The sequence below is a fragment of the Saccostrea cucullata genome, unplaced genomic scaffold, assembly GCF_032062105.1.
Source record: "Saccostrea cucullata isolate Sc308-1 unplaced genomic scaffold, CSIRO_AGI_Scuc_v1 ctg1586, whole genome shotgun sequence".
Lineage (NCBI taxonomy): Eukaryota > Metazoa > Mollusca > Bivalvia > Ostreida > Ostreidae > Saccostrea > Saccostrea cuccullata.
The window spans coordinates 173,572-197,752 of NW_026922793.1; the positions used below are offsets into that span (position 1 = coordinate 173,572).

At 34.6% G+C, this 24,181-nt stretch overlaps 2 protein-coding genes across 2 annotated transcripts; one reads left to right on the forward strand and one right to left on the reverse strand.

The window, feature by feature from the left end:
- Window positions 1-571: 571 nt before the first annotated feature.
- LOC134262484 (myosin-10-like) lies at window positions 572-5,567 on the reverse strand. The gene is made up of 2 exons (XM_062744880.1): window positions 3,675-5,567; window positions 572-1,396 (listed from the first exon to the last, which is right to left on the reverse strand). Exons 1-2 carry the CDS (start codon window positions 5,488-5,490, stop codon window positions 960-962), a joined length of 2,253 nt encoding a protein of 750 aa, XP_062600864.1. The 5' UTR covers window positions 5,491-5,567; the 3' UTR covers window positions 572-959.
- A 3,088-nt stretch (window positions 5,568-8,655) lies between these two features.
- Window positions 8,656-23,739, forward strand: LOC134262485 (beta-hexosaminidase-like). Its single transcript, XM_062744882.1, has 12 exons — window positions 8,656-8,719; window positions 10,753-10,948; window positions 11,228-11,310; window positions 12,931-13,492; window positions 15,330-15,487; window positions 15,904-16,358; window positions 17,218-17,843; window positions 18,367-18,451; window positions 19,775-20,006; window positions 20,615-20,867; window positions 21,302-21,448; window positions 22,293-23,739. The coding sequence occupies exons 2-12, from the start codon at window positions 10,833-10,835 to the stop codon at window positions 22,336-22,338; spliced, it is 2,763 nt and encodes a 920-aa protein (XP_062600866.1). The 5' UTR covers window positions 8,656-8,719; window positions 10,753-10,832; the 3' UTR covers window positions 22,339-23,739.
- The last annotated feature ends 442 nt before the right edge of the window (window positions 23,740-24,181 follow it).

A 24,181-nucleotide genomic window follows, 5' to 3' on the forward strand; every position in this document is an offset into this window, starting at 1 on the left:
TCGCACGCAAATAACGCTTATTTACAGTACTTCATGTCTTTTTCTAATTTACCCTTTTTATGATCTAGTTTCTATTTTGTCAATATGATATTTCTTAATTGTCTGATTATTATTTTATTTTAACACCATCTCTTTATATTCAATACCTTGTAGATTAATCCAACCAATCAATAAACAGTTAGTAACAATAATGAACGCCTTTCTTTATTTTTCCCTTCCTACGAAAAAAATAATCCTTGTCTTGATAAGGATACAATACCTCTTTTTAGGCAAGATACTCCACATTTACTAGTATTTGATAAATATATAGATTAAACAACTCGTACACGTTCATACTAATTAATCATTTCACATGTACTTTTCTCCTAATATATGGATCTTAAAAAAACATTAAACAGTGTTAAAAGAGTACACGTATTTCCATTTTGGACTAATGAAGAGATACTTACTAATTCAGATAATTTGATCATTGACAAGAAAAAGAGATTATCACCTTTCAGGGTGTTAGATTTATAGGCCATCTTTAAAAAAAAAAAATGTTTAGTTGTCCTCTCCCAACCGACTGACTAAAAATGGTTCGACTCAAGACTGTTATTTCTATTCCAGGACACGATATTTATTCTTCTCTTTATCTAAACAAATATGTTGAAATTTTCTGGAAAAAAAGACATTTCCGCCTACCTTCTTTCCCAATTGTTTTACCCTGCATTGGAAGGAGGAAACAAAGCAATATTTAAAAGGCGACCTAATGAATTAAATTTACATAAAAAGATCTAGTAGATTCATACATTTATGCTTATTAAAATCGAGTTATGATCCCTTTAATACATTGTAGTTTTAATGTTTTTAAACAAGAGTTATTTACAGCGGTTAAAATGATTTAATGAGAGGAAAAGAAAGCTAATAGACATGTTGTTAAGCATGCCATCAGATCATGATGTCTTTAAAAAGGTTATAGATCATCCATCAAGCTGCATATCTGCATACAACAGGAATCCAGCAAAACTGTTTGCAAAACTTGACAACATTACACCGGGTGGTGGATCTCGACTTTTGTGGGCACGGACCCAAACCTCATCTCCTTTGTTCAAATGTACAACTACCATATTACTTCCATTGACACTAAAGTTTGGATCCGCGCCTGAATAAGCACAAGCGGACCTTGTCTCTCCATTAATTGTTAGATCCACTCCTAATCTCATATGAGGCCTGGTCAAGATGTTGAAGAAGAACACGTAAGTTCCGGAAACTTCACATTTGAATTTCCCGGTCGTAGGGTCATAGCCTCGTCCTAAGTTATACTCCACTAAATCAAACACGATCGTCTGGTTTCTTTTGACGTCAGACATAGCGCCCTCTAAACTGATCTGAGATGTAAACGCCACGCGAGGTGTCCCTGTTAAAGTGCAAAATAGAAATGATTTAGTCTAGTATAAATAAAAGTATACTTTTTTCATAATAAATGAAATTGCATGCATCGCTGATAGTTAACTTTGATAACAATAATATAATGTTAAGAATAAATCAATATCTTTCAATTCTTTGTCATTTAATGAAGCATTTTTTGTTCAATTTATACATGTATACATCAAATGGTAGATAACTCAAACTGCAAAAATCTACCAAGAAATTAGAACTCTTCAATGAGTTGTGTAAAGAGCTTCCTTAAGAATACTTCCTGATTTAATTAGTTGCTGCAAAAACTACAACAAGTCTTCTGTAGGGCACCTAAATCTGATTTCTCCTAAGCTTTCTCTGTCACATTTAAAAAGCAATCAATTTTTTTCAGTCATTTGCAAATATGTTTTGAAAATTCTAAATTTAAAAAAAAGTTGCATATTTGTAGCTAAAAAAAACAGAAAAAATATTTTGAAAATGTGTAAATTGATAGGTTTGTAGCAATTTTATATGTTACATCAAGCTGAAATGATGATAATATTGGTTAAAAAAAAAAAAAAAAAAAAAGAATAAATATTAAATCTTAAAGAAAATTAATATATACATGACTTTTTTGTATTCATGCTCTTAAATGGAAAGAAAGATCGTTGTCTACCATACAGTGACGATGACGACTTCTCAAAAAAGAATAAAAACCTTATAAATATTAATTCAAATTTAAACCGCCGCATTTGTACACATTAAAATATGACAAGGTATTTTAAAAAATGTGTAAGAACCTACAACTGCACATTAGGCTGCACATGAGAACTGTTTATTCAAATAATTCTCTTGTTTGTAATTTATTAAGGAGATAAAATAGAGACACAGGGCGGATTCCTACGGATTGTCAACTTAACAATGCATTTCTCAAAAACGGGTTATTAATTAGCATTTCTTAATTTAATATTGCAATACAAGAAAAACATTATAGTGTTTTAAACTCCTTCATTAATTTTTAACCAGTTGTATTTATTTATTACGCCACTAATTAAGACAATCGTCGACATTTTATATAAATTAGTAAAAGGTTTAAGACATTAGTATATTTGGGGATAGAAGAAAATATCAATGTGTGCTACTTGTGCCATAGAAATGTCGTTATAAAAAGAATGATTGACAGAAATTTATTTATTTAGGCAGAGTTTCAAACGAAAATAAACACGTTTGTTTTCAAATATGATAATTCAATTCAAAAGAAACATTATGTTCTAACGAAGGAAAGTGGTATATTGGATATGGCATTGGTTCAAGTAAAAATTCCATGAACTTTTATCTTGCAACGAAGAAGAAAATACTGTACATAAATTGGCGTATTCAAAATTTAGCGCAATCACTAGGTATTGGCTTGTTGGCGTATTCATGAATTAGCGCTACATACTTTATATTATTTCTTACGGTATTCATAAATAATGTCTGCCCCAAATCCGATTAAATAGGAATCCCGCTTTTTTAAGTACACAAACAGTACGTAAGCTCTATTTACATGTATGTCGGACTCCGTAATTTTGTATTTGTTAACGTGAACTATATATGTTAAGGACGTTTAAGAGGCGTGGGTCTGTACTACTAAGAATTTTCTACAGATTAATTAACAAAATAAGATAAATTACACTTAACATGAAATTATTCACATGTTGCTTCAAAAAATGCACCCCATTTATCATGCATGACACAAAAACATATATCAAAACTTCTCAGGTAATTAGGCAACTGTTTCGCTTTTGTTATTTCATATTACAATAAAATGCAAAACAACGTGATTTAACTGTATAATTTAACAAAAACTCGTTCCTTTTACTTATAATTTTATCGAGTATTGCCAAGTGGATAAATTAAGAACCTCTTTTCTTCTTTAATATATATCTAAATCTTACATTTTCCTTCACGTAAAAGTATAAAGACTATATATATATATAACAAGTTATACGTGTATTCTCTCTTTGAACATGTAATAGTAAAAGAAATTGTAATTGTAACTTAGCAATTAATTTTAAGTGGGTCTTTTCATATCTACAGGGTGTTTCAAAAAACATGTTCCGACTTTGATGTTTATATTACTGATGTCCAAACTTTAAATATAAATGATGCAGCATTTCTTCAACATTCATATTGATAAAATTGTTTGGCTATGTGATTTTCATTTCTGGGAGAGAAAAAATTCTAACATAAATGCTGCCAATCTTTAAATTGAAAGCGCAAGTTGTGACATGTTTGCTATATCAACTTGTACTTACCAGCATTCCCTGGTAGTGCCACCTGGTTTTGGTAAATATTCGAAGGACGTGGTCGGACGTCTCCAGTACTTTCCTTCTTTTTCTGCAAGGACTTGACATTAAGACTCAACTGGTCAATTGCGTCATCAAGTAGCCCATTTCCTTTCTCGATCGAAGATACATTGTACATAAGAGTTTCGATGACGTCATATAACGAGTCAAATTTCTGCTGAATTGACGTCATGTTACCATCAAGTCCGACCAATGATTCACTAAGCTTTTTATTACGCTGGTTATATACGACAACATTGTTTTTCAAATCGAACACGTCCTCGTCTAATTTGTTCAACTCTCTATGGACAGAATAAACTTTTTGTGTAAGCGAATCAACAGTATCGCTAAAACCTTTGTTTTTATCGTTAATTTCTGTCACATTTTCTTTGAGATGTCTCATTTCCTTTTTCAGCAATCTGTCCTCTTTTTGTAATGTCGTTACATTTTGGTTCAGGATACCAACTTTCTTCTCCAACCTTTCATCCCATTCACGCAATGACGTCACATTGTTCGTAAGTCTAAAAATAACTACCGCCATCCCTTCACTGCTATCTTTATGTGATTCTACGATCTTTAACATTCTCAAAACATCGTCCTGCATAGAACTTTGCATGCTCTTTATGCCGGAAACATTTCTTTTCAGGTTGATAAGAGAAGCTAAATGGTCCCTATTTTCTTCCCTTAGTAACGTTACGTTTCTTTTGACATCTATCATATCGTCACCGAGTTCAGATGCACTTGACTGGAGAATTATCAAATCGTTTGTTAGTCTCAACACAATGTCTCCCATATCTTTGCTGGTTTTTTGTACTAGAGTCATCTCGCCTTGTAAATCTGTAACTATTACACTCATCCCTCTATTGCTAGAGTCCAAGGATGTTACATTTCGTCTAAGCTTTGTTATACCATCTTCGAATTTACTACTCTTTTTCTGCAAGGAAGATACCCTTTGGTCAAGGTCATCTAACTGATAATCAAAATTGGTTTGATTTCGACCCAGAGATGCAACCTCGTTTTGAAGTTTAAAAATCACGTGGCTATGATTGGCGCCATTTGATCTGACATATTCTACCTCATCCATGATAAAGGACTGTTTTTCCTGGAATTCTGCATTAGTTAGAGTAGTTTCTTTCAGATGGTTTACTTCTTTCTGTAAATCCTCGATCACGTGACTATTCATTCCCGTTGCAGTTTTCATTTCGCTGAGTTCACGTGTCATGGCGGCGTATTTATCCTGAAATGATCCATTATCCACCGAAGTTCTCTTCAGTTGCTTTGAGTCTACTTGAAGCACTTCAATATCGTTATTTTGTCTTGAAAGTTCTTTTTTAATATCACCGACTTCTCCCGAAAGCATGTTCGATTTGTCGTCAATTTTTCTATCAGTGTTGTTGATCAATTGCTTAAGTTTTAAGTTAGATTCAGTCAAATTTCTTTTCGCTTCCTTTAATTCGGAATTTAACTGAGTGGTCACTTTTGACAAGGCGGCCACTTGTTCCATAAGAAGTTTGATTCCTCTGTTCTGTTGAGTTTGTTCTCTTAACATCGTGGTCACTTCCAACTGCAGAACGTTGACGCTATTCATAATCGTCGTTGTGATCATCGATTCACGAGAGACGCGTTGACGCAATCGCTCGTAATCACTCTCTGATTCGGGCATTGTTGAAACATCTGCAGTGTTGATTGCATTTGACGCGAATGGAAATCCAAAAACTACGAAAAGGAAAATAGTGACCATCTTCGCGTCCATGACATTACATTTGAAAGAGCGGTCGTACTGCATTATCCTAATGCAAATAAACGACTGAGAGAAAAAAAATAGACGATGTTGTGTTAGACACAGAATGTCAGTCTTCAAATTCTCTTACGCCTCAACTCTAAAAATAGTTTTAATTTTATGCGGAAACATTTTGAATAGATGGGATGCGTGTTTAACATTAATGGTGCTGAACATTCGTAAAAGTATGGTGTACTAAAAGAGGTCGAGAGAATATTCTATTGTAGTTGTAGAATACACGTCTATTTCTCGTATTCTTATAAATAATCCTGTCAGAAGATCGAGAAAAAAATTAATTTGGTATCTCAATCCCCATAGTTTTGGTAATATATAAAACGTATAAAAACTGCTATATATCGCAATATTTTTTTACCAAAAAAATTAATTAAATGCATGCAAAAACATAAATATACCTTTAAGATATTATCACCTGCATCTGTTTTATTTAAAGTGCTAGGTAATATATTTTTTTACTTAGAGTTTGAGTGCAGATAGTGTTTCTTTAATGCGTTCATGTCAAAAAATGTCACCTTAATTTGATAAAGAAATAATGAATTAACACACCTATAAAATTGCCATCTGCCCTTGACAATTTGGAAAGGAAACAATTTGTGAATGGTAATAACTTTTGATTTTAGTCATTTTTTTTTGGGGGGGGGGGGGCAGTGGCGGTGGCTATTTTTGAGGGAGTCTAGGGTCAGGCTGTGTGTGGATAAGGGGGGGTTATGGGTTTTGTTTTTTTAGGACCGGGGTTCAGGTTGAGTAGATGGGAGATGGGATGAGGTACGGAAGTTCTTTTTTGGTGGAGGGGTTGTGTTTCGTTGTCTTTTTCCGTTTTTAATTATTTTGGTTTGTGTGTTGGTTTATTTATAATTTGAGTGTGTATTTGAGGAGGGGGCATCACATAAACACTGAGGTCACCAACAGAGGCCCGCCACATACTTTGTTTCATTTAACTAAATCATAATGATTTTAATATTCAGTTATACAAAATTTTAGTGATTACGTGAAATCAAGTAATGTTACCCTTTGGTTTTCTGAAAGCAGTAGAAAATTCAAAATGCCAGTGACAAAATGTTAAAGCAATGTTAGCTGCATTTTTGACATCAGGAAAAAATGTTGCAAATTTGTAATTAACTATTTCAATGGCAGAAAAATAGAACATTTATAAACTTCTGTTGTTCATATTTGCTATGAAAGAACTTTTAATACGCTTTGATTGAAGCAAAATTGAATTATTGTCGTCCTGTACAATAATTATTTCTTATATAATACTGTATATTCGGTTGTACAGAAATATTCCTTCTGAAACATTTTTAAACTTTATTTTGGTTTTATTGATCATAAGGGTTTAGATTACATACATATTAATCATAATAACACATTTTACCAGCAAAATAAAATTCTCAAAAATGCAGCTCATATTGCTTTGTATCTTTTATAAAACATTTTTAAAAAGTTTTAAATCGCCAAAATTAAAATTAACTGTACTCATAAACTTCATTGCGTGACATTTCATATGTTAGAAATAAAGGGTTAAAAAGTTATATCTAATTATATACACGTACTTTGGCTTTTAATTGAATCAAATTTAATTACCTTAAAAAGTTATATATATTTATCAGTGAAGTTAATATAAATAGAGGAAGGGTTACTGGACTGTTAACATTCTGCTAAAACAAGTTGCTTCTGTACATGCTGTAAGAGACATGTCATGTAAATAGTATTTTTATTAGATTCCTGATTAATTATTCTTCCTTTACTTTTGCGTATTGATGTCAACTTCGATTTTTAGAAAATATGAAGAAAAATTGTGATTTTGAACGTTTAATGTGGAAAAAAATATATGTGCATTTATTTCCCACATTACGTTCACGGTTGAAAGTCACAACGTTTCTTCATATTTCTAAATTTAAGTTGACATAAACATACGTCAAAGTCAAAAAGATAATATGTCTTTATATCTTTCGCATACCTGTATATTCAAGTCTGAGCCAAAAGAAATTAAAGAAAGAAAGGAAGTAAAATCAAATAAAAATTAAGTAAATAAATTTTAAAAAATAACTTTACCACCTCTGTACTCTCAAAACATTATCCGCAGGTATTCAAAGGGCGTATATGGCACAGAATCCAAAATCTTTTTTCCCACCTTAGATAATAAAAGAAATTAATGTAACTTATAAGGAATTTTTTTCATCATTGTAAATCATTGTCAATTCTTAACATTTGTAACCTTGACATATATAGATGTAAAACAGCTGGGGCGGATAGAGCAATTTTCGACAGGGGACGTAATTCTAGGTTGGTGCCCCCAGCATTCATGCATCACACCATGGCTACTTCAAGTCTGTAGCTACATTTATAAGAAAGGGGACTTCCAAACACAGTTGACAAGCAAAAAAAAAAAATTATGCAACAAGCTCGATCTAAAATCCTTTTTTGAGAAGGGTGCTTCCTGTAACTTTTCTGTTCGATACTTTACTTTCAAATGCTTGAAACTGCGTATTTTCTGGCAACAAAAAATATGGAGGGAACTTCCAAATTAAAATATTAATGAAAACTACAGCAAAAGATTATTCTCAGAGAAGGAGAGTCCACCTCCATCTACATATTACGGAAACATTTTAAAGTAACCTTTAAGCCTTCTCTTCATTGATTAAAAATATTTTATAACAGGGACCTATATACATGATATACTAACGTCAAGTTCCTTGCATGCATGTTAGGCCTATACTTGTGGGTGTTCAGAGCCCTTAGTTTCCGATATTTAGAAAAAGTTAGATCAGTGTTTTCAGAAATCTAAATTCTAACTTTCTCTCCTTTTGTTGTGTGATTAAAACTGCCCTAGATCCCTTCCGCTTCAGTTCTTGACAAGAGGGAGAGACGAGGGGGGTCCGCTTGGTTTTAACATGTTTAGACTCGATCTGATTAAAATTAGATCTTGCATTCACTCCCCGAATTTTTATATATGCTATGTCTGACTACCCCGGCCCCAAAAGTGTCTCCCCTTTCAAGATTGCTGGATTCGCCACTGTTTTCAAATATCTTGTGAATTGTTTTGGATCCGCACACCTTGAATTAAACTGGTTCTCGAAAGGAGAAAAGTAACCAGTTTATTTGTTGTCATAGTCCATTGCTTTGCACGGATTGCTTGCGTCGCCTTTTGTGTTAAAGAAAATCCTGATGGGAATATGACAGGCAGTAAAACTCCCTTTTTCACCTGAAGAATTTAATGGTAACCTTGATATTGGACAAAGTTTGTTAGAAGATTGCATCCTGTAGCTTAAATTATCAGTCGGATTTTATTACACACGATCGTTCGAATTTCCTCTATATTAAATTAGCATGGTATAGTATAATTCTAGTATTGTGGTTCGAAAATCGGTCGTTTTCCATTTTTTTCAAACAAATTTTGATATTTCACGTGCAAGAAATTCCAGGTAAAGTATCAAAATCGTTAGTACTTGTGCTAGACTGATAAGGCGAAGGATAGAGGTCTAGATCTATATATACAACAGTCAAATCCTAATATTCAACATTAACTGTTCAATGCAACTAAACTGAAAGTAACCAGAAATTTGGCAAACGCCATAAATGTCATATATTATTAGTTACACAGTCAGTTAGTGACCTAATACGGATTCATACAGGGTGTGAAATGGAAATCCGTATTGGGCGAGGCGAAGCCGAGTCCCAATACGGATTTCCATTTCACACCCTGTATGAATCCGTATTAGGTCACTAACTGACTGTGTAACGAATTTATCCCGATGAAGACCTTTTTCGATTTAAAAAAAACATTTGCGCATATTATGAAAATATTAAGTTTTAATTCAATAACAATCAACATAAAATATCATTACTTTTACAGTAACAAGAAATTTAACTAAACTATACCTACGTAAACCGTTTCTTAGCCGCCATTTTTATTTACAATAACAACGCTTCGAACGGAATCGCGTGCCCGATTTTCATATTACGCCTCAACGGAGACGTAATACGGAAAATTTCAGGGCGTCATGTGATCAGCTTTTATCCAATCAGTAATCGACAAATTAGTCTGAAGCGGGATAATTATTTTTATGTGGTGCAAGTACAACGTTAGATGGAAAATGTTGCAGGATTTTAGGGACGGATAAAATGTATGACTCCGGGAACGGGAATCGAACCCGGACCCCTGCATCAATAATCAGAGGCCTGTTCAACAGAGTGACTGCTCTCCAAAATTCCTTATACCTCCAATAGAAATGTTTGTGAGCACTCACTCTGTTGAACTTAGATGCAGAAATGTAGCTCTCCAAAAAAATATATACTGACAGATCGGAGAGCTATATTTGTACAGTGCCACCCATTGAAAAAACTGTATATTGCGCAAAAAAAAGTGTGCTCGGTTCTGGATTAATTCTTCCAAATTCTTACCCCAAAGGGCCAATTGCAAAAAAGCGAGATTTCAAACATCTTTACTCCTCTATCAAGTACTCTCGTAGTTTATACATTATACATATACTAACATGGCTTAGAGGGCAGCATACCAGAGTATTTGCCCCAAGTTGACAGGAAAGCCCTGTGTTTGGGAGGGCAATGTAAATGTTTCCGGTGGAATATAACTATATATCCGCCGTGATTTAGCAGTTTTTCGGGACATATGGATAAAATTATTATATTTGTGATATAATGGGAAACTTCTTCAAAAATGTTATATATACATGTATATATAAGTGGTGCCTGGAATATATTTTGCTTAAAATCCATTTCACTTGTTAAAAAAAAAATTATTAATTAACTGATTAAAGAGAATTTAAAACTTGTAATTGAGAGCTTGGATTATGCCTGCAATGGACGGATTTTCAATTATAATAATCAATGATTGGAACACTATTGCACCAGTCCAGAGGCCAGTTCAACATAGCTGCAGAACTAGCTCTCCAAATTATTATTTTTTTTGACAGACTAGAGAGCTACAGAGCCACCCATTGAAAAATCTGCATATTTATTGTGCACAAAAAAGTATGCTGTTTCTCCATTTTTTTCTCCATGTTTTTAAAACTGTCATCTCAAAATATTACTAACCGTGTGTTCCTTACATTAATTCTTTCACTGTTTCCACAACAAAAATATTCTTATTATTGTTTATAATAAAATTATTTAGACACAATATATTGCAATACCAAATCTCTGGCCAATACTCAGCCCTAAGAAGCAGTAACATTAACCATGATTTGGTAGAATAGAGCTCTGTTGTACTATATGTGTTGAATTTTTTTTCAGGGATATAAAATTCTACATTTTTTGAAATGTGACAAAGAGCGAAGCAGACCTCTATCTCAGTATAAGTAGAAGCCAAATCAATGCCAAATCTTCAGAGATACATGATGTGGTTTTTTCATCGATTGGTTCGGCACAAAAAACTAGTCTTTGTATTCACCGCCTTGAGTGTTGTTTTAATCCATTGGTACATGCAAACGTAAGATTTTTTGTATCTCTTCTTTTTCAGAAGGGGGGGGGGGGGGTGAAGGGAAGGATGTAAGTATGGGAAAAATAATTGAGACAATAAATTGCTTGCTTTTGCTTTAGTAATGGGAATGCTATTAATTAAAACAAAAAAAGCAAGAAGATTAGATAAGCTTGTTCAACTGGAATTCAAATCTGGAATATATTTTTTTTTGCTGAAGTTTAAAAAAGATCTAGTCAAAGATATGAAGATTAGATGTATAAAATGATCTTGTTTTCCTTTTTTTTTCAGTGATAATTACCTGATTGAAGAGTTTTCTTTCCCACTTCCAACAGCTCAGAAATCTGGTTCACATGACAAAGTACATGAAAAAGGTATTTTTAGTATTTTTACGGCATCCAATACTGTAGACATACTTTTTTCCACCGGGTCATAATTCCGCGGAATTTCAATTTCTGTTTAATCCGCGGGTAGAAAATAACTGGGATTTTCTAGATTGTCACTCTATGCCTTACATTTATATAAAGTATGCTTGGACAAATTTCCGTGGAAAATTTGTGACCGCGTATATAGCGTAAATTAATACCATGCGTAAAAAAGTACTTCTACAGTAATTCTTAAGTAAAGAGGTGAATTTTGTCATTTGAAGAGGTCATTTATAAGATTTTTTTTCATATACATGTGTATATATATGTTACATGTATTTATTTTGCCAATGACGAAATTTGCACAGACAGAGTTTTGTTTAAGTAATCATACTGTATTCCTTGAATTTGCCCCGTTTTTAACGACGCCCAACCGAGGTTAGGGCAAACATGGCAAAAGGGGGGAAAATGAAACGGGGGCGAAATTTCCCTGTATACACAGTTTACTGTTTGTATTTGGACTGTTACGATTAAGGAATGATGATCCTTTGGAAAACCATGGTTTATTATAAGAAAATATTTTTTAAGGCCAAAAAAAATAATCAATAGTTTCTCAGGCACTGCTGCATCAGTTTAAAAACGGCAGCATTGATAAATTTTATTGATGTATTGAAAAGGGAAAGAGCTCAATTTTCTATTTTTCCAAGTTGAAAAAGACAAATCAAGTTATTGAATTTCCCTTTTTCATAAAATAATGCTTAGCTGCAGATCTGTAGCTCTCCGAAAAAAATATATATTGATAGACCAGAGAGCTACAGTGCCACCCATTGAAAAAATGGTATAATCAATGCGCACAAAAAAGTGCGCTCGGTTCTCGATTTATTTCTCCATGTTTTTAAAACTGTAATCTCGAAATAATTACTAACCGTGTGTTCCTAACATATTTTTTGACTCTTTCCACAACAAAACATTCCTCATAATTGTTGTTAATGGTCCTCCTGGTCCAGATATTGCAATCATCGAACATTTCGCTTATTTATACTGCCATTTTGGTTTCAAAGATAATTCGGTCCAATATGCTTCCTTCAGATGTCAGCTACGAGAGTACTTGATAGAGGAGAGAGGAATTTTTTGAAATCTTCCCTTTTTTGCAGTTGAGATAAGAATTTGGAAGAATTAATCGAGAACCGAGCGCACTTTTTTGTGCGCAATAAATATACAGTTTTTTCATTGGGTGGCACTGTAGCTCTCCGGTCTATCAATATATATATTTTTTTGGAGAGCTATAGATCTGCAGCTAAATAATGCTAAGATAGTGGTTTTTATTAGAAAAACAATATATTTCTTCTAAATTTACAGTATTTTATGAATTATCTTTTAAATAAATGTTTGGAATAACATTATCTTAAGTTGAATATATATTATAACTACGGTGATTTCAGAGAACAAAAATTAAGAATTAGTAGGTTATATTATCATTTTATTGAACAAATGGCTTAAAAAAAGGTGTAAAACCTGCTTCAAAAAAGAAAAAAAATGCCTGCCTGCTGCATTGACTTTTTTGGCCCGAGAAACTATTGATTACTTTTTTTTGGCCTAATATTTATATTTATTTAACTTCTTTTGTAGATCATCCTAAAGTCACACAGAAAGTACAAAAAGTATCGGAGGAAGAATCCCAACGCTACGTCAATTACATGGCAGAAAACTTCATCATAAACTTCACAGTCATCAAGAACACAGCATCGGACGCACTAAAGAAAATCTCTCTCCACAACGTAGGACGGCTAACAATACCCCGATTTACGTGGAGTATATACTTTTATGACATCACGTTCGTTGGAAACAGCAGGTTTCCTTATCCTCAAGGTCTAAGGTTAGATAATGCGGAACTGCTGATTTTTCACGAGGGAGGAAATCACTATCGACTGCAACCGACAGATAAATTTCCCCCATATATTAATCCGGATGACAGAATTGAGGTGGAATATGATGCGTATGGACCTCATGTTTCTAGATATTTTTCTTTTCCCAACTGGTATGTTTCGTGCCTCACATGTGCCCCCCGAATTTTGAAATGCACACAAAGTGAAAGTTTGGATTTTGTTGAAAAGTTCTCCCAAGTGCAGCAGTATAAACGATTTGAAAATGACCTACATAAACCTTTCACAGCCAAGGACAGATTTCAAAGGTATGGTATTGATATAAAAATTAAATTTTCCCAAAATTTTTTATGTGTAATTATTACATATGTATGTTTTTACATTTGAAGACATAAGTCTATGTAGATATATTTATTTTTCATGCGTCATAGTGTGCTTTTTCACTGTTGCTCAATTTCATAGAAAAATAAAAGATATTGAAAATAAAAAGCATTAAACAGTAGCTGCAATAATGTAGCACAGCCCCTTCCCCTTTTAGCTCACCTGAGCCGAAGGCTCAAGTGAGCTTTTCTGATCACATTTTGTCCGTCCATCCGTCCGTTTAGCTGTCCGTCCGTCTGTAAGCTTTTCACATTTTCGACTTCTTCTCAAGAACCACTCGGCCAATTGCGACCAAACTTGGTACAAAGCATTCATTAGTAAAGGGAAATTTAAATTGTAAAAATGAAGGGCCAAGTCCCCTCACAAGGGGAGATAATCAAGAAAAGACAAAAATAGGGTGGGGTCATTAAAAAATCTTCTTCTCAAGAACCACTGGGCCAGAAAAGCTGAAACTTATGTGGAAGCATCCTGAGGTAGTGTAGATTCTAAATTGTTTAAATCATGACCCCCGGGGGTTGGGCGGGGCCAAAATGGAGAATCCAAGTTTTACATAGAAATATATAGGAAAAATCTTTAAAAATCTTCTTCTCAAGAACCACTGGACCAGAAAAGCTGAAACTTATGTGGAAGCATCCTGGGGTAGTGTAGATTCTAAATTGTTCAAATCATGACCCCCGGGGGTTGGGCGGAGCCACAATGGGGAATCAAATTTTTACATAGAAATATACAGGAAAAATCTTTTAAAAATCTTCTTCTCAAGAACCACTGGACCAGAAAAGCTGAAACTTATGTGGAAGCATCCTGGGGTAATGTAGATTTCAAATTGTCTAAATTATGATCAGTGGGGTAGGGTGGAGTCGAAATATGTATTACAAGGGGAAAATCTGGTAAAGAACAGAATGGTCACAGTGATTGGGAAGGCCAAAATGGTCAATGGGACTATGGCGCAACAGTCAACATTTTTGATGGGCCATTTCGAAAATGAATGGGCCATCAATATAATTTGAAGGGCCATTTTAAGAAATAACAAAGTGACAAACAAATATGAAATACGAGAGAAAACACGTTTTTAATTAACTGAATCCGACTTTTAACACATGAAATGCAGTAAATTTAAAGGAACTTTCTTAGAATATAACTGACCCGTATTTTGTGTTAAAATTTCGACAGTTTTGGAAAGGGATCAGCCCTACCATACAAATGAATGAAGTATTGTACCTCATGTAAGTGCTTCGTTTAACCGGAAGTACTTTTTGACAGGTTTCAACCAATGAGATTTGTTGTTTTAAATTGACTGCATTTAAAACGAAAGTAAAGCAAGAAAGAAAGTCGTACACAAAATATTTCCAAATAACATCGCTAAAAATTGAATGCGCACCTTGGCGCCATGATTGGTTGATTTAATGCGCCATATTTCACTTCAATGCGACTATGGGGCGTGGCGCAAGCCCTTCCCAATCACTGTGGTCAAAGCTTCTCAGGTGAGCGATGTGGCCCATGGGCCTCTTGTTTAGGAGAGAATATCAGGTAAAATATATCAGAGAGGGCTTCATTCATTACCTTATAGCAGCTACATGTAGATAAACAGGCTTCTTTGTATTTGTTTAGAAATCACATTTATTTTTATGAAAGAAAATCATGACTCTCTTTATGATTGCACAAGTTAAATGTCTGAAAGGCTAGCAGGATATTTTTACTAGACACCTAAACTTAAATGTTCATTTTTTTCAGCACTTGACACTTACAAATTCATCTCTGTTGTAGGAATGCAGTACCCAGTAACTTACGTAAGGTCCCCCTGAGTTCTGTCCTCCCCACCCCCCTCAGAGTGGAGCGGAGTGATGGGGATTCCCTCCTGGTGACTACCGGAGATTGGGTTGTCAACGCTCAAGATTTTAAGGAGGAGGCCAAACTACTCGCTGGTATTTTTTTTTTCTTTAAAAAAAGAGGGAAGATTTTAACATTCAAGATAATTGCAAACTTCACTAAAAAAAAGGAGCTTAATTACAGCTTTAAGCTGACAATTCTCCATTTTAATGCATTGAAGTTTACTGGCAGTTGAAACTCGAGAGGTCTTTTGAATTCTTCTTAATTTTTGGCAGGCACGGGTTATGTGCTTTATCTCTCACTTAATCTGCCAATAAGTTGACATATTTTATCTTTTTTTATTTTCTTTTAACATTTACATGTTTACATAATATATACAATGTGTAATTATATGCAATGTATCCAAAAACATTGCAGGTCCCTGGATAAGAAACTGTTGAATTATCAATTGAAAGTGTATAATTGTTTGCACTCTTACTTTACTTACTCATATACTTAATTTATTGTTTAGAAATTCTTCAGTTAGAAATGAAGAAAACAGAAGCCATCTCGACTGTCATAACTTTCACCCGCAAAAAAATCAACTTGCCAACGGAATCCAGTCTTTCTCTCTCAGAAGCATACGAGATTTCGATTGACCCAGATTCAGATACAATCCAAATTAAAGCAAATTCTGAACCTGGAGCATTTTACGCTGTACAAACACTTTTCTCTCTCATGAAGAAAGAGCAGGACAAGAAAACTAAGTCCGTCGGTTATCGGTTTCCAAAAATAAAGATCATGGATGCCCCCCGCTTCGAATACCGAGGACTGATGGTGGATGTAAGTCGTAATTTCGTCACCAAAAAGGACGTCTTGAAGTTGTTGGATCTAATGGCGATGTATAAACTCAACAAGTTCCATTTCCATCTGACTGATGATGATGGCTGGAGGTTTGAGGTGCCACAGTTCCCAGAGTTAACAAAGGTAGGATAAGTGGGTTGAAAATAGGCCATTTTCACATTTACAAAAGTTATTTCCCTTTGCGGGGTCAATCTGGGGTCAACCGGCAAAAGGCACTGATTTTTTTTCTATAACATTACTAACTTTATGGGGCAATATATTAGAAATGAAATCTGTATGCATGTATATGTTTATTTTGCTTTTTAATGTTGCCCCATATTGTGGCAATACAGTCACAGATCGAAATTGCCCGATATTGTTTGAAGATTAAAAATATTAACAGGTAACTTACAAATGACAAAGTGGGAGAAATGAGTGTTACACTGACAACGGGAGATAACTCTTAGGAATGTGAAATTCATCTATATGAAGTAAATGTCATAATTTCACTTTGCAAAGCTTACATTAGAAATGCACTTTGCAAATTTTGTCTTCTTTAATTTCAAAGTACATTTTCTTAATTGCATTCTCTTTGCTTTAACAAAACTAAAATAAACTTTCACTTTGCAGAGTACATTGTATAAATGTATCTGAATTTGTGTAATTTATAAGTATCAAATTTTAAATAAAAGATAATATGAATTAATTATAATGTTCATGAATCACCCATACCCACATATTTGCATCCTCATTTCCAATTTCAGCTTACCATTTCAAAAATTCAAAAATTATGCACTCGTGAACCAGAAAATTATTGGTTGCCCATAAACATTTACCCACATGAATTAAAATGATGCCCAGCTACTATAGTTTGGCTTTTAAATTACTAAAGTTTTAACAACATGCACATGCATTGTAATAAAAGGTGGTTACATATACTAAGCTTGTGTTACAAACTGTATGGAATGGATAATAAGGAAATTAATTTTGTCTAATTTTGTAGTTTGCTGCTAATCGCTGTTATGACCCGTCACGTGAAGTCTGCCTTCCACCCTCGTTAGGATCCGGTCCGTATACCAACACATCTGGGTCAGGTTACTACTCCGTACGAGACTACAAAGAGATTCTGAGGTACGCCAAGGCCAGGCACATCCAGGTCATTCCAGAGGTTGATGTCCCGGGTCACGCTGGGTCAGCGGTCAAGGCCATGGAACTCAGATACAAGAGAACGAAAGACGCCAAATATCGCCTCAGTGACCCGAACGACAAATCTCAATACAGGTCTGCCCAGGCACACACAGACAATGCTGTGAATCCTTGTCTGGATTCCACCTACGAATTTTTCAAGGTCATTATACTTCACCTTCATGACCTGCACAAGGACATTCAACCTTTGACCTTTTATATGTTGGGTGGGGATGAGGTTGCCAGAGGAGCATGGGAAAGGTCACCCATGTGTGAAAAATTTAAAAAGGAAAAGGGACTGAATGGTTACCATGATTTAAAGAAATATTTTTTCAAGAGGCTGATGAGTGAGTTGAAGCTGGAGGGCTTGAGTGTTGGATTATGGGAAGATGCTGTTTTAAACGATAACCAGGAGCCACATCCAGTGGAGGAAAGCAAAAAAGGGTAAGTTACGAGGAAGAAAAAAATAAGAGCAGGCCTGGGGCCATAAAACTTAACCGAGCCCACTTTAGATCTCAGTCTCACTTTCACCAAAAGGAATTACTACGTGTAGTATAATAGTTAGACTTGGATCAAAAATGAGCTCATTTAAGTTTTATGGCTCCCAGACCAGGTAATTTTCTATCAATTTTTTTTTTAATTTTTCATAAATTTGCTACCGATAATTTTTTTTCTTCTATTTTTTGTCTGCACTTTCAAATGTTTCTTCTTGTAATGGGAGAGGAAAAAATGACCGGGACCGGGATTGGAACCCAGGCACCTTGAATCTCCATTCAGGTGCTCTACCAACTGAGCTATCCGGCACCGGCGTTCGAACCCGGCTGACTGCCACATTCTCAATCAAACAGTTACATTCTTTAGCTTAAACACACATATTGTCTCTGTGTAGCATGTCACCTAGCTTAGTTGAGAAAAAACTAATCAATATTTAATCTTCTGGTTTATTTATATTGATTATTAATTACAGACAGCTCTACACATATAGTTGGACCAACATCTGGGAATGGAGGAAAGGATCTCTGGCTTACAAACTTGCCAATGCTGGTTACAAGGTAAATAAAAGCCTTACGTTTGTACTTGTCTATTCAGATTCAGCTTAGTCCTGAGGAATACTATAAAAGTAGTTACAGGTCACTTTTGATTTGCTTCACTAAATGATTGAAGTCAGTGTTCAGATATGCTTTAATACTGCTTATAAATCACTTGGCGGTAATTTCTAATTGGTTGAAAAAATTGAATAATTATTTAAAAACAGAGTCATGACCACTGGCGGATTTAAGGGGGGGCGTGGGGGGCGCACGCCCCCCCTAAAATTTTCAAAGTATGATGTGACTAATATTTATAATGCCACATTTTGGTACAAAACTAACCAAATAAGTGTTATTCTGCCTGGTTTTATTCTTAAAATACACAAAAATCCAGGAGCTTCCGGGGGCTGCGCCCCCTGGGCCCCCACTATTCAAAGTATGACATGACTAGGATTAAACACGTCGTACTTTGGTACATCACTAACCAATACCACTATTAGTAAGTAATAAGTAAGTAAATCGTTTATTATATAGTGGCATGTGTTACAATACAATGAGAATTGAGAAACATTCAATACATTTATTATTCAAACATCCGGACCTATATGCTATTTACTTTTACCAAATATAATTGAAAAATATGCACTATTATTGTGCCTGGTTTTACATTAAAATACACGAAAACCCAGGATCTTCCGGGGGCTTCGCCCCCTGGGCCCCCACCTATATGCTATATACTTTTAACAACAATAAAATGAAAAATATGCACTGGTTAATATGTGCCTGGTTTTACTCTAAAATACACGAAAACCCAGAAGATTCCGGGGGCTTCGCCCCCTGGGCCACCACCTATATGCTATATACTTTTAACAAAAATAATTGAAAAATATGCAGTATTATTGTGTCTGATTTTACTCTAAAATACACGAAAACCCAGGGGCTTACGGGGGCTTCGCCCCCTGGGCCCCCACCAGGGCTTCGCCCTGGACCCACTGGGGGCCTTAAGGCGGCCCCCAGACCTTGCCTCAACAAATTATCCACGCCCCCCCTAACCACAAATCCTGTATCCGCCCCTGATGACCTTTTTAACCAAGGAAGATTCATGTTCTTTTGCATGAAGTAAAAGTATATTTGTAAGCTATGTAGCTAATCAAAACATTTTTTTCCCAGATTGTTGCCAAATTGTATTATAATTAGTTGATTGTGACTATACCTGTCAGGCATACCAACTTTAGTAAAAAAATGAGTCCACTTTTTGAGCACCTACCCCCTCAAAAAAGAAAAGTTTCGTATATAATTATTGTAACTCTCATAATATGCCAGACCTAATTACTTGGTATTTTACAGGTAGTGATGTCCCCCGCCACCTACTTTTACTTGGACCACCCCTATGAGCCTGACCCTGAGGAGAGAGGTCTGTATTGGGCCACACGGTACATAGACACTCAGACTGTCTTCAGTTATCAGCCTGACGATCTGTACAAGAACAGAGGGACCCAGCACAATGGAGCTCCAATGACAGACAGTATTCTGTGCTCAGGGGGCTGTCCTCCCTTAAAGGAGCCTCAGAATATCAAAGGTATGAGAATCAAGGTACTGAAAGTACTAGGCCTCCTTCCCACCCCCACCCCTAAAAATAAAAATAGATGTGATAATTCTGAGGAAATTTAAAAAGAGGAATATTAAAGGTAAACCAGAGTTATTTCTGTTTTCACTTCCACTGTAAGTTAGGTAAAATTTTTAAGGTTAAATAGCTATTTAATATGTAAATTCTCTGTTATCTTTGGACTTTCAGTAAGGCATGTCATTCATAATTGGCATTTGAAATTTACACAGCTGCTTTCATTCATTGTTGAAATATACATGGGATAGAAATTCTGGTGAAAGTCAACAATTGTAGCAAATATCTAATAACAGCATCTTGTACGGCTAAGAGGTGGGGCTTTAATCATCTCATTGTTGTAAACAACAATTTAAAACTCCTGATGTTATTAATTTCTTAACCAATGAAAATCAATTTCCCATCTGAGAGACACTAAATACGTTGCATTGAGAATGCCACACCTTACTGAAAGTCCACAGATGACAAAAAATTGTAATTTTACAAATTTGTCAATTTGGCTGGTAGACAGTTCTTAGGGAAAACACTGATGATGACATTGAACTGAATGTTTTGTTTTTTTCAAGGAATCCAGGCTGACTTATGGACAGAGAGCATCAGGAATGCTGACCAGATGGAGTACATGTTGTTCCCCCGACTTCTGGCCCTGGCTGAGCGAGCCTGGCACAAAGCACCCTGGGAAAACATCAAGGACCCGACCCGACGGCGTCTGAAGCAGCAGACCGACTGGGAGGTGTTTGTCAACAAAGTGGGTCACAAGGAACTGAGGCGACTGGAGGAGAAGGGGGTCAAATTTCGCCTGGACCCTCCCGGGGCAAGGTACACTGGCAGTAAATGTTTGAGGTCATTTGTGTTATGCTTCTAATGTCTGACAAACAAAATGCAATCAAAGACATCTTTGTTGGGCTAGAACATGACATTAGAGGTTCAAGAAGAATTTCTTATATGTATAGCTTAAGCATATTATAAGTAAAAGAAGGAAGTATACATGGAGTAGGATTTTTTTTCCTCTGGTTGAATTGTTTCAGTTTAGTTCTGAGACATTTTTATAATTCAGGTAATATTGTAAGGTATTGAGGAAGTGGAGTCGAGATATTTTTGTTTACCTGAATTAAAGTACTCGGTGTTTATGAAAAAAAATGATGCAGTGTGGAGGAATATTTTATAGTTTTGAATTTACAAAGTTATGTTTGTTGTTGCTCTCACTTTGAAATGTAATAAGTTAATGTACATGTACCTGGTGATATTTACAGGTTCAGTAACTCAATTTTGGAAGTAAACACAGTTTTCCCTGGAACGCTCACTGAATACAGCTTAGATAGTGGAAAGACATGGAAAAAATATGACCCAGAAATTTCAACTAAAGTCCAACACAAAGGCAGTATTTTGGTGCGATCTGTGTAAGTATATATATTTTTTTTGACATCTTACCTCAGGTTGTTTTAATGAAAGATCCCATGGACAACATTCCTCACCTTAGTGATTTAGCTAGCAAAATGCAGAGATCAGTCTAGCATTGAAAAGAGTAAAATTTTCCAAATGGTTCAACCCTACCACTCCCCAAAAAGTCAATTTAATTAAAAATAATGTTAGATCTGCTTGCATACTCGCTACACTAACATCTAAAAACATCTCATAGAGGGTCAAGTCAAATTTTTAAAAATTCTTTGCAAGAACAACAAAGCCATGATTTATCCTGAATATTAAAGCATCAAAAAAGTATAGATTTAAGTTTGTTCAAATTCACCCCCCCCCCCCCCCCCCCCCCCCCCCCCTCTGAAACCACTTTTATATTTAAACTTTTCCATGCTGACCTGACTTATCCTTTTACCCAGCCAGTTGCTCAGGTGAGTGATGTGGCCCCTGAGCCTTTTGTTTTTCAGGTCAGATCATCTAGAGACTTCAGTCAATTTTTCTTGTATTGAATTCGTTTAGGGAGCCTGGCTTCCAAGTATTTGACTCTCTGGCCTCTGCCAACTTTCCCATTTTTTTTATTTATCCTTTTTTATCCTATAGAGGAATTTTTGGAATTTGATTAAAGTGCCAATTTCCAACAGAGAAATTTTAAATAAAAAGAAGAAAAGACAATTCAATCTAGCCTCATTATATTCTAAAATCTCGTGTTCCCAGGCAAATCATCCAGATTAATGATGAACCTTAATTAATGAAATAGATTAGAACTGCTTTAATTTTTAGCATTTTGTAGAGCAGAACTTTCAAAATAAATATTTTATTCTTTTGTAGATCTTTTGATGGAAAAAGAAAAAGTAGAATAGTTTCCTTGGATTGAAAATCATTTTGTCCAGTTTTCCATTTGTGTAAATGTGTGAAAACCTTTTTGATCTCATTTTATAGTATATCTAAGTTCTTTCAATTATATTTATAAATCATTCAGTGCTATATTTATATCTAAACCCTGTAATTTGATATCTTAATTAATTAAATGCAGCATAACTTTCCATCATACATGTACACTTTTATGATTGTATTTGATTGTGAGGATTGAAATGGAGATGTACATATATATGATATGTGTAATTAAGACACATCCATTTTTCAGAATTTTTTATTGTTAATTTTTTCTTCATGTTTATAGAGGTTTATAGCACTTTTTCGCTTCTTGCACATGATGTATACAAATCAAAAGTATTTTTTTACACCTTATACTTCATATATGTTATTGTATAATCTGTATTCTTTCAAATGCAATGTATTTATAAAGTGCCATAACCAAATTAGTTAGGCTTTATAATACCTACCAAGCACATTGTTACTATACAGTCACATTTAGATAGGAAATCAATGTTATACATAGTTAGGAAAAATTTATTATCTGGGACTTGAACCAAGGGCCTCTGGTGTAACTTTGCCAGCTTGCTTTTGCACCACTGAGTTAGTGAGATCTGGAATGCTGATAGGTTGAATGGAATTCCTACGCCTGTTTCTCTAATGACATAAATCTTTCTTGTCACAGGAAGAAACTTTGCCCTTTGGTTTACTGAAAATTGACTGAGAATTTACTGAAAGATTACTTGTACTGAAAAGCAGAGCTGTGCTGTTCAGTACCATAATCAGTGACTTTTCAGATTCATCTTGTGCATATTGCTGTGAAAACTCACTGATTACAAAAAGTTGCTTTGTACATATACATGTATATTGATTGATTAATGATTATTGTTTTATATTGAATCGACAATATTATAGCCATATTTCGGAGGTACATGTATGAATTTAAATGTGGTAGGAACAGTACATAATTATATATTTATTTGTCCTCTACCAGTAAAACTGGAGGGAACTTTGTATAGGTATCTTCCTTGGCTGACTATCTGTGTATCTGCCTATTCCTCTAGCTGTCTGCTTGTCTGTTTAAATTTTGTTTCCCCATCTTTTGTAATCTACATGATTGTAGATACTTAGCTGAATTTTAGTATGTGAGTCTAGGATTTTGAGATACAGACAAAGTTTGTATTCTTTGTCAACTCAATGTTTTTTTTTTTTTGGATTTTTTTATGGGGAACCAAATTACACATCTTGGTAGGGTACTAGTATTGCTTACGACAGCAATTTACTTCAAAAGTATGTAGATTTTGCTTATATTGCCACCTTAAAAATGTGTTAAAGGCATCTGTTAAAATATTTGATATTTTTGTTTTGTATCATAGACATCTAAGTAAATTATATAACAATATTTTATTCATTTTTTCTACCAAATTGATATGGATTTATTTAAATGAAGAAAATAGAACCAAAGAAAAAAAAACAAAGTATTTTTTTTTGTTAGGTAACGTACATTTACATATTTGCAGGGTACAATAATTTACAGTAAAATCTATGGAACGCCGTCACTGCCTTATAGCAGAACACAACATTGCATTGCGTCAACCTTCCACTACATCATGTCAACACTTTATGACATTTACTCACACTACTATTGCATTGTGTCAACCTTCCATTACATTATGTCAACTCTTTATGATATTAACCCACACTACTATTGCTTTATGTCAACCTAGCTTCCATTATATTATGTCAGCTCTTTATGACATTAACCCACACTACTATTGCATTGTGTCAACCTTCCTTTACATTATATCAACTCGTTATGACATTAACCCACACTACTATTACAT

Bases quoted from the DNA above. Each gene is read 5' to 3' on its own strand.
- LOC134262484 (XM_062744880.1), bottom strand. From the start codon at position 5,490: ATGCAGTACGACCGCTCTTTCAAATGTAATGTCATGGACGCGAAGATG. The intron at 1,397-3,674 runs GTAAGTACAAGT...GCACTTTAACAG, and splicing joins GGCACTACCAGGGAATGCTG to GGACACCTCGCGTGGCGTTT.
- LOC134262485 (XM_062744882.1), top strand. From the start codon at position 10,833: ATGCCAAATCTTCAGAGATACATGATGTGGTTTTTTCATCGATTGGTT. The intron at 15,488-15,903 runs GTATTTTTTTTT...TTTATTGTTTAG, and splicing joins GGAGGCCAAACTACTCGCTG to AAATTCTTCAGTTAGAAATG. The intron at 20,868-21,301 runs GTACACTGGCAG...TGATATTTACAG, and splicing joins CTGGACCCTCCCGGGGCAAG to GTTCAGTAACTCAATTTTGG.